This window comes from Capsicum annuum, chromosome 9 (genome assembly GCF_002878395.1).
Source record: "Capsicum annuum cultivar UCD-10X-F1 chromosome 9, UCD10Xv1.1, whole genome shotgun sequence".
NCBI lineage: Eukaryota > Viridiplantae > Streptophyta > Magnoliopsida > Solanales > Solanaceae > Capsicum > Capsicum annuum.
This window is the reverse complement of record NC_061119.1, coordinates 117,290,862-117,302,057: the sequence shown is the minus strand read 5'-3', so window position 1 is coordinate 117,302,057 and position 11,196 is coordinate 117,290,862. Positions and strand designations below refer to the sequence as shown.

Sequence of the window (11,196 nt, the reverse complement as noted above, 5' to 3'; positions counted from 1 at the left end):
GCTTCTCATTAACGGCGGGACACGTGTAAGCACCGTATTAGTTGGCCCTTTTAAATTTATTTTATCTATGAATAATTTAATCCATCCAAAATTATAACTCATGCCCGGTCCAAATAACCCGACCTGTGATACAATGAGGACTTTGATTTGGTCGAGGAATTTCAAACTTTGCAAGGTTTTTTCATGTTTCTGTTCTTAAGATGTTGTCTTCTTGTTCACTCTTTGAAGTTGGTGAACAATGGTGTAACAATGAATTTAAAGCAAGTAACAACAACCATGAATCAGAAACAATTTCTGATATCGATGCTAATGAATCAGAAAAAACAAACAACATTCGTTCCTGAGGAACATTAAACAACATCCGAATATTAATTTAACATCAAAACATTAAACAACATCACAATATTAAACAAATCTCTACTCGATTCTATATGGTAGATGGATCAAAACATGAAAAGAACCGACGCGTTTGTTAGAATTTTTTTGGTTAGTGAGAGAGTGTGAGTGTGAGTGTGAGAGAGTAGAAGAAAGAAACACGTGTGATATGTCTCTTGAAGCTTCTCTATTGCATGGGTTAGGTTGAGTTATTTGGATCGGGTATGAGTTACTATAATTTAGGATAGATTAAATTATTTACAGATAAAATAAATTAAAAAGCACCAATCAATACGATGCTAACACGTGTCACGTCGTTAATGAGAAGGGTATATTTGTGCTTTTTCATTAACGGCAAGGATATATTTGTACCCAAAGCATGACGGAGGGTATATGTGTATCATTTATTAAAGTTTAAGGGTATATTTGTACCTTTTCATTAACGGCAAGGGTATATTTATACCTAAAGTATGACGGAGGATATATTTGTACCATTTATTAAGGTTCGGAAGTATATTTGTACCTTTTCCCTTTTAAGATTATCCACGCATCGCGTGTACGTAAACTAGTAATGTATATATGTAAGATATATTCATCAATAACGAATGAAATCACTTTTTTCCCAGTATGTGATGGTTGTGCCGAAAGGATCGTTGGACATTATCCTTTGGAGGGAGCAAGGGACCAGCTGCATTGGCTGAGGTGGTATCCATGGGTGGTATGACTCTAATGTCAAGAGAAATCTTATTGCTGCCCTTGGCACCATTTTGCACAAGTTCTACATCCCCAGAATCCGATGTCAAAGAGAAATCTTATTGCTGCCCTTGGCACCATTTTGCACAAGTTCTACATCCCCAGAATCCGATTCTTTCTCAAGGTGTATGATATCATGGCTCGCAAACTCTCCAAACTCTAATTTTCTCAAACAACCACCCCTATATTAGACATTCTACTTATGTTTTAAGAGCATGATATACATTTACCTATGCAATGGATAGCCAACTGTTTTGTTTTTTTTTTTTTTTGATGAGGTAAAATCAATTTGCTAGGATTTTACACATTTCTTAAACATATTTGGATAGCAAATTGTTCACATTTCTCAACATATTTCAGATAAAAGCAACTACGATTTGGCAGAAGCTTTACTAGAAAAAGAGATATAGGAAAGATAAATAGCAATTACTACCTATTAATTTCTGTTTTCTTTCAAAGAGAATTCTATTACTTCCAAAAGTTCAGAAACTCCAACTTCAAGCATCCAAGTATAATTACAGATACTAATCTTATCCACAAATTCAAAATAATAGATATAATATTGTCGGATGGACAAAGGACGCATTAGATTCAAAGAAACCACCTCCTATTGTTCTAGATCAGCTTCCATATCATAGCACCATTCAGTCTTCCTCTAAAACTACGGCTGAGGAGAAACACCTTTTCCCGATAGCCCTCAAGTTAGGCATTTCCCAACCTTGACCCTCTTTATAGCATTCAACCTGCAGCCATAACACATGAGAGTTGGCTACCAGGAGCGACATGAAACTAAGCATGAGATGAACAAGAAGATAAGGTCACATACCACGTCTATTATCTCCTCATTGGATTGAACTCCTCCAATGACATAGATGGATTCCTTCAAAACAGCAGCAGCTGAATATCCCCTTGAATGTTTCATCGGCTCACCAATTACCCATGTTCCTAGACGGGGGTCATATATCTCAATGCTAGGCACCATTGTAGATCCATCGTAGCCACCAAGTGCATATCTATATACAAATGTTAAAGCTAAACAAAATTACTCTTCTTTTAAAATGAGAACACTTACAAAGCTAAAGAAAATTGATGAGGCTATTTTATAACCCAATTAGGAGATGCTGAAAACCATCCCTTAACCCCCAACCCCCTAAAAAATAAAAAATTACCCTTCAGGGCAGTTGACATCACTAAGATACACACACAAAAAAAAAGGATAAGAACATACAACTTCCCACTCAAGGCAACCAACACATGGCATCCTCTTTTTGTACTCATACTTCCGATTTTTGTCCAGGAATGTTCTCTGGGATCAAATCTTTCAGCAGTCCTGAAGTAACAGCTAGTAAGAAAGACGCTGCAGGATAATAAAGCATAAAACTTGAACTATAAACAGTCTTACATATTGCAAATAATCTTAACTTAATGATACAATAGCATTTTTCTGTACTTGTGAAATACATAAGAGTTCGCATTTCAAAAAAGGTACATGTGGGAATGTACAAGCATCTCAACTTCTTGGAGAAGACCGTGGAAATCAAGAAAATGGTGCTCATATGGAAAGTATCATCACCAGATTTAATAGCAGAAAAAGAACGGTAAGTGTGGTACAACTTACTCCAGGTAATTGTTCCCGTCATATCCTCCAACAGCATATAGAGCACCATTGAGTTCTGCTGCAGCAACAGCAAATCTCTACAAATATACAGAAAAGGAAGACGACCACATCAGAGGAGAAAATGTAGAACTTAAAACAAATGAGATCTGTCAGACACTAACTAATACAATTACAGGCAGACAGAAGTCCTGGAGTTCCTAGCTTTGCTAGCGAGTATTCCCCACAATTGACTTGGCTAGTGTGGATAACATTTTTAAAAGGGGCTATTGTAGATAACACTACTAAACAGAATACAACACTTAACCTAAATCTTTCCCTATACCATCTTACTTATCAATACTTTCTTAATACCTTTATGCTACTTATATAGAAGGCCAAGTGGCTTAAACAAAGGGACAAAAAGGACTTGGAGGTTAAGGACAAGATGAACTCTAATCGATTTGCTACAAAATTTAAGATGATGAGAATAACTTTGAAATTTAATACAAATCAGCATTCTTGTCCAAACTTGGATTTTGGATGAAATTATCTGTCACATTGCAAATTAGTTTTACAAGGCCAAACAAAACGCCAAACTTGTAGTTTTATTGATGCTTTCTCTCTGGGTGAAACCGTATTATCACCAAAGGAACAATAATGGAACATACAAAATACAACAGGATCACAAGTCTTAACCTTCTGCAACATGGACTGAGTATTAATCCATCGTCCTACTTGAGAATCATACATTTCAACCTCTGAAAAGCATTCAATCCCATTTCCACCACCAATTGCAAATATTTTGTCCTTCAAAGTTGCACCAGCTAAGCTACCCCGTTTCTCTTTCAAACAAGGGCACATAGTCCATTCATCATTAGCTGAGTTGTACGATTCAACTGTGTCATACCACAAGCTTCCAGTTCCACCACCAAATACATAAAATTCTCCACTCAGCTTTGCAACCGAGGCATATGCACGGACTGAATTCATTGGTTTAAGTGAATTTAACACATCGAATGAAGGTAAATACGAGTCCAATGCTGATAACCATGATACACCATCATATCCTCCAGTTAGGAAAATCATCTCATGCTTCAGGTGTCCATCATTTATTTCATCAGCACATGTACAAACAGTATTTGAGGACTCCAGCATCATACATCTATATTTTAACTGTTTAATCTCTTGTTCAGCATGAGCCTGAAATGCCAAATTACCCAGAGTTACCAGGTATTAACTTCTTATCTGTATATATACTGCTAAGAATGTACCACGGGGAGAAATAACTTCCAATCCATCCTTTGTTTTTTTGAATATTTCTAGCAACTCCCAATCCATCCTTAAATCATGTAGATACAGTAGAAATGCAGTAAAATGATATGAAACCGGACAAAGTTGAAATCCTAGAAATGGCGTACAAGGGTTTTGGAGATCCAAATTTTCGTGTTGTTCATCTCAAGGAATATAAATTTAGATGCCACACTCAGTTATAAATTGTTTCATTATGAGTACAGCAACTAAGTTGCATCGATTTGGGTGCCGGTATCCGAGATGGGTGCGGATCCTAGAGTCGGATTCGTCAAAATTTAAATTTTAAGATTCGCGGGTGCGAATCCGAGTATGAATACGGGTGCGAGGATTCGGCTAAAAATATCAAATATTATAAATATAGAGTTATAAAGATTATTCTAAACTTTCACTTTTAACTTTCAAGATAACTTTTAGTTACTTTTACAATTAGGAGTAGTATATAGTATAGACTTGTATTTTTGGGAAACCAACAGGTACATATATTTTTTTACTACTCCCTCCGTTTCAAAAAGAATGACCTACTTTCCTTTTTAGTCCGTTTAAAAAAGAATGACCCCTTTCCTTTATTGGCAACATTTTAATTTTACCTTTCGACGTGGCATGTTTAAGACCACAAGATTGAAGGGCATTTTGGTACATTTGACATATCTTTAATTTAAGACTACTAGATTCAAAAGTCTTCTTTATATTCTTAAACTTCGTGTCAAGTCAAACTAGGTCATTCTTTTTTAAACGGAGGGAGTATATGAATATAAAAATTCTTATTATATTTAAAAAATTATAATTATTAAAAACCACCGAGTAGATCTAACAAGTCATTCTTTCCGGTTCCCAACCACGTCTTTCTCTTTCTTCCCGATGATAACAATTACAGTCATGGATTTCTCCCTTCCGACGATGACAGCCGTCGCCAGATTTCTCCCTTCCGACGATGACAACAGTCGCCAGATTTCTCCCTTCCGACAATGACAACAGTCGCCTGGTTTTCCCCTTTTCGTCGACGATAACAATTATAGTCACCGATCTTTCTCTCTCCCGACGATGACAACCAACTTTGTTTTTGATGTTGGGTCAACGTCTCCGGATTCGTTTAACCGAATCGGAGACGCAGCACCCCGCGTCCGCACCCGCACCAGCGTCATGGTCGGGACGGGTTTGGCGGCGAAACCAACGAGTCCGCACAACATAGTACAACAATACACCACAAAACCCAATTTCATTCCCTATTGGTTCAAATTCTTAATATACTCCTCGTACATCCTTAAATTATGCAGATACAGTAGAAAATGCAGAATTAAAGTATGAAATCGGACAGTCAAAATAGTAGAAACAGACTATAGGTGTAAATCCAAATTTGCTTGTTGTTCATCTCAAAGAATAAAGCATTGGATACCACACTCAATTGTACATATTGGCTCATATTCTTAGTATACTCACAATTACGTTAACCAGATCAATCTGTTGAATGTACAAATATGGAACATTCTCGAGAAAAATATTTCACAGAACCCAATAAGGGTCCACCAATATGGAGGTTATCAGCTAAGTACTGGTCAACTCGCTTTTCCGGTGCGTCACATGTCAAAAGTTTCTGAAGATAGGCTCATTATTCCTGTTCTTTATCTTCCATAAATCATGCTAGCATTTTTTTCATATATCTCTGAGTTGTGAAGACTACTGTCAGATATTGCATATTCCAGTTGTTTCACCTTAATTAGGGAACCATGCTTTAAGTTCCTTTTAGAGGCTATTGCATCATTTGCATGACAACTCAATGAACCTCGTGAGCTTTCACACTACCAATTAGTTATATCATTTCTTAATTCTTACATTGTTTATCGATTATCTGTACATATAAGAACTACATGTTAAATTCATTTGTTATGCCCTCCCACCACCCACCTCGTAGAAAACAAAAGGAAAGTGGAAAAGCATATATCTTTTGGTTCCTTGTAATCTAAAAAATGTCCTACATAGAGAAAATTCTAGTATCATTAATAACCCACAGAGAGCAATTAAGAAAGCTAGTGGATTTAGCACAGAATAGAGACGTCATCATGATGCTGATATTGAATAGAGATGAGGTTTACCATCTTCTGCTCCAAATAATCCATCTTACAATTTTTCTCTTCTATTAAAGCTTTCAGTTCTTCCATTCCTTGAAGAAGCTGCAACCAACAAAATAGCTCAAGTCATACAAAGCAATCAGATGCTGTTGTCGGAGGAAAAAAAAATCAGCAGAAACTAAAAGAAGATGACCAACCTGAGCTGTAACAGATGGATAACCAGTTGAGTCGTTGGAGCAGTCTATACTCTGCTCTTCTCCAAGTGGCAGCTCTTCCTGCAAAGTTTCTTGCCCAATTATTGCGTGATTTATGGACGTAGGTACGACTACAGTGGTGGCTTCATTTGAAGGCCCATCTGTAATGCCACCTGAGAATTCACGTTGAAGGGCCAATTCTCTCAGTTTTATATATATCAGATCCTTCTCATCCAATACTGTCTGATTATCTAGCAGCACCTCCTGCTGCCGGCTACCATTTGAATGAAGAGGAGAAGTGTCTCTAGCCGGCAATTTCTCATTCAGACCAGATGCGTATGCAAAAATATCTTTGGAGTCTTGTGACTGAAATATTCCATTTTCCTCTCTTTTGTCATTGGCAGGTAAACCTTGGAATATACTTCTCTCCTTTGCAAAGTTATGTGTTGGGCTACTACTTGGAGCAAATGCAAGAGACGAGAATATGGACATTAATTTACCAGCTTGAACATGATCTAACTCAAACAAGAAATGGTTTTGAGAATAATAGTTATCCTTAATTACTGGTTTAAACTGATTTTCTAGCAAGCGTTGACCGAGCTGACGTACACGTATTTGAACCTTCATAAAGAAATAGAAAGTGCTGAGCTTTTTTGGACTAAAGCAGGAGCATCAACCAAAGCAAAAAATCCCAAAAGGAAAAGATGGACTTTAAACCTGTGCTGGATAAGGAGTTCGGAAACAACCATCTGACGTCCAAGCATATTGATCGATATACATTTGACCAGAGCCTGCAGCTTCGTAGATGCCATAAAGCTTTCTATCAGTGTAGTTGAACAAAAATAATGGCATGCCTGGATCAACATTCTGCACATATGCAAAATGTTGAACTGGCAAACCTGTCAAAAAATTAAAAACATAAGCATAACGCAATAAAAGGTGAAAAGCAACAACAACAACAACATATCCAGTGAGTTCCCACCAAGTGGGGTCTGGGAGGGTAAAACGTACGCAGTCCATACCACCACCTCCGAAGAAGTAGAGAGGTTGTTTCCGATAGACCCCCGGCTCAAGATATAGAGACAGTAGATAAGGATCGTAATAAAACATGAAACATGAAACATGGAACATGCAACAAGAAACATGAAACAAGGTGAAATAACAGAAATAAGAAATAAGGCACCCACAAAGTAGTACGATACACTAACCAACCCACATACCTAGAGACTCCATTCCATAAGCAAAGACATACAACCACTATCAAGCTACCCTAAAGCGCACTTAACTACTTGGTACGACTCACCTCCATGCACTAACCTTCAACCCTAATCCGAGTTCTCCAAACTTTCCTATCAACGGTCATATCCTCAGTAAGCTGTACCTACTCCATCGGCCTACCTCTACCCCACCTGAAATCATCTAAAGCCAACCTCTCGCACCTCCGAACTCGGGCATCCGTGCCCCTTCTCATCACATGCCCAAACCATCTCAACCGCACTTCCTGCATTTTGTCCTCCACCGAGGCCACTCCCACATTCGCTCGAATAACTTCATTCCTAACCTTGTCACCCTAGTAAGTTCACACATCCAACGCAACATTCTCATTTCTGCTATCTTCAACTTTTGGATGTGAGCGTTCTTGACCGGCAACATGGCCGGACGGACCGCTACTCTGTAGAATTTTCCTTTAAGCTTGGGAAACACCTTCTTATCACACAACACTCCAGAGGCAAGCCTCCATTTCATCCACCCCGCCCCAATACGGTGCGTGACATCCTCATCAATCTCTCCATTTCCTGAATCATAGACCCAAGATACCTAAAACTATCTCTTTTACAAACAACCTGCAAATCCAACTTCACTACCACTACTCGTCCTCCCAAGTCACCTCTAAATAGGAACATAACAAACTCTCATAGGAACCTCTAAAACTCATTATCAAAAAATATATCTGCCCAAATAACTAACCAAATAGTTGCTTTGAGAGACATTCTTTCATAGTGTTCTTCGTGCAACCGAATATAACGCCGCCAAGCTGACTTCTTCTCAAATTTCTAAAGCCTCCAGCATTTTTTGCCTGGTTTGATGATGAAACTGCAGAAGCATTTACCATGATTGGATGTGTTCTCTTCCCTGCTCCTATCCTGAAAAGATCATAAGGATAAAACTAAATCCAGACTTTCTCTTTGGATTACAACACCATTTCATCAGTACAAATGACTTCCAACAATTTTAGCTGCAATACAACAATCTAACTAACAACAAATTGACTTTTTTCTTTAGATCACAACACCATTTCATCAGCACAAAAGATTTCCAACAATTTTAATTGCAATCAGCAATCTAACTAACAACACGTGCAGAACTTTTCAAAATTAGCTTTTTTAAAAAAAATCTTCCCTGCAATTGCGCCCCCTGTCCCCTCCCAGAACAAAAATATGCCATGCGCTGGCTAACCAAAAAACAATAACAACATACGCAATGTAATCTTATCCCACAAGTGAGGTTTGGGGAGGGTGGTGTGTACGCAGCCTTATGCCTATCTTGGAAGATAAAAAGATTGTTTTTGATAGACCCTCGGCTCAAGTAAAGCATATAAAAAAGAATCAAGTATGTAAAGCAAATACAATAGCGAAAAATCTAAAGAAGAGAACAACAACAATAACAAATAATACAGGCTAACCAAAAAACTAGAAGAAAAACATACTGATCGAATTTATCTACATTAGAGAATGTTATTTCATAATGTTCATTCCTCATGCCATCGCCAACCCTGCCCAGCCATCACCTAAGACCCCAGAGCCAGGCAACCCAAAAAACTAAAAGAACGTTGGTGCCATCAGACACCCAATTCCCCCAACACCGCAGCCTTGGTACACAGAAGAAAGACCTCGAATTTTTAGCCACATTGGATAAATTAAATAAGGATAAAAGGAAAACTGAACCCTAAAGCCCCCACAACAAAAACATATAGAATAATTCAAGGGTTTCGCCAAAAATAAAAATAAGAAAATTCATCCACTAGCTCCAGTAAAAACCAGCATTTCATCAGTCATAGTAACGAACCTGGATTATCTCAATTCTCAACGGTGAATAGCCAATTATCGATTAGAACGAACTAATATCAGAAGAAAACCTAAACCCTCAAAAATGAATGATGCATCAGTTTCACCAAACAACAAAGAAATTACATCGATTAACTTAGCTAAAAGCCCCCATTAATCACAATAAAAGTAATAAGGAGGAATAATCTCAGCAGCAACATGGATGAAAATACAACATCCTAAAAGGGGAAGATGGAAATACATTGCCGTAGACATCCATATCAGCTCACCTCTATATATATACATTAATGAATGCAGTAAACATTGCACCCGGAATTAAAAAACTTAGATATGCTTCTTCGTCATAAAAGTGGAAAAAGCAAAAGAAATCATCGATTTTCACACTTAAAAAGAAAAAAATCCCATTCCAACTCGGTGATGCATAATTTCCAGTGAACCAACAAAACCAAAAACATACACATGAACGAAGGTTGTTCACCAAGAAATACACATACGTACATACACTGATTAGAAAAGAAGAGGGTTTGAAGAAAGGAAGAGAAATTACCGAAAGAACGGAGAAGAACACTAGACCTGCGACTGGAAGAAACTATAAAGGCAAGGACGAAACTTCACCCTTACGAGTATGTCGCATCCTCTCTCACCTTAAATGCAAAACCTCGCTCTTTTTTCCCCCTTTTTAAACTTCTACTAATTAATTCCTTAAACCCATCGGGTTTAGAAAACAATAGACAGCAAAAGAACGCTTATGCCTTGCGCTGTGTGGAGCCTTTTAAGCTGCATTTTTTTCTTTTTTTAATTAAGATCAGTCGCGCGAAAAGTTTTACACGAAAAAATTTTACAAAATTATAACCCTTTTAATTAGGTATACCAACTATTTTATATGTAAAATTAAAAACATCTTATACACAATAACAAAACAAATTCATTCACATTATTAATAAAAAAGATGTTCTCAGTTCTCACTATCGCATTCACATTTATGGTGAATAATAACTAGTGGCAATAAGCTCAGCATGGGCCTAACATGATAAGATTAAATTTTTTAAAATTATTATGAAAACAGTGAAATAAATCTTCATACTTAAGTATTGATATATTTATATATAGTATGAGTGTGTTTAGAAATTTAATCGCAGTTTATATTTTTCCTGAAATTTTATTACCTAAAGTTTAGATTTTTCATTAAGTGTTGAGGAAATATATTTATGCATGAAGTGATGTAAAAATTTAAATGGTTTTAAATAATTTTAAGTTTTTAATTATTATAATTTATAAAACTTTTTTCTATCCAAATTTGACTGACACTAATATAATTTTGAGAGTCAAGAAAATATCACGATTGAAGTAGCGAAACAGACAAATCTTAAATGATTCATACTAACTAATTAAAAGTGGTATAGCAAAATTGCTATAAAAATACTTAAAGAAAAAAATTAAGTGTGTCTCATATAAGATATCAAGTGAATTTAAAATATCAAGAGTTAATTTCTCATTTTATATCTATTTTATTTTTTTTATTAAATTTTAATAATTTTTTAATATTTAGATGACTTATAATAATTAATTAGGGGTGATATAGTAAAATTAATGTAATAAATGTCTATTTTATTTTTTTACTAAATATTATTACTTTTTAATATGTAAATGGTATATAATAATTAATTAGGGTGATATATTAAAATCACGAAGCAAACAGTGGTTGATAAGCATATCGACCACCGAAATGAAAAAGTAGTAAAAAAAATTAAAATTTAATTTCCTTGTTTAAAAAATTTAACTTATCATTTTGTGTCTATTTTACCCCTTTTTAATTAAATATTATCTATTTTCTA

General features: G+C 36.1%; 1 protein-coding gene across 7 annotated transcripts; it reads right to left on the bottom strand.

The window, feature by feature from the left end:
- Positions 1-1,574: 1,574 nt before the first annotated feature.
- On the bottom strand, positions 1,575-10,100 carry LOC107856424 (kelch-like protein 28). Of its 7 annotated transcripts, none has more exons than XM_016701438.2 (10): positions 9,909-10,100; positions 8,265-8,440; positions 7,014-7,195; positions 6,300-6,917; positions 6,127-6,204; positions 3,422-3,925; positions 2,747-2,823; positions 2,357-2,458; positions 1,955-2,141; positions 1,575-1,871 (listed from the first exon to the last, which is right to left on the bottom strand). In XM_016701438.2, the coding sequence occupies exons 2-10, from the start codon at positions 8,407-8,409 to the stop codon at positions 1,773-1,775; spliced, it is 1,992 nt and encodes a 663-aa protein (XP_016556924.2). In that variant the 5' UTR covers positions 8,410-8,440; positions 9,909-10,100; the 3' UTR covers positions 1,575-1,772. The 7 variants fall into 7 exon arrangements, with proteins under 7 accessions (XP_016556924.2, XP_047252907.1, XP_047252908.1 ...); XM_047396951.1 differs by having other exon boundaries at positions 7,014-7,093; XM_047396952.1 differs by having other exon boundaries at positions 7,014-7,087.
- Between the last annotated feature and the right edge of the window lie 1,096 nt (positions 10,101-11,196).

Bases quoted from the DNA above. Each gene is read 5' to 3' on its own strand.
- LOC107856424 (XM_016701438.2), bottom strand. From the start codon at position 8,409: ATGGTAAATGCTTCTGCAGTTTCATCATCAAACCAGGCAAAAAATGCT. The intron at 6,918-7,013 runs GTTTAAAGTCCA...TTCTTTATGAAG, and splicing joins GAACTCCTTATCCAGCACAG to GTTCAAATACGTGTACGTCA. The intron at 2,459-2,746 runs GTAAGTTGTACC...CTGTTACTTCAG, and splicing joins GACGGGAACAATTACCTGGA to GACTGCTGAAAGATTTGATC.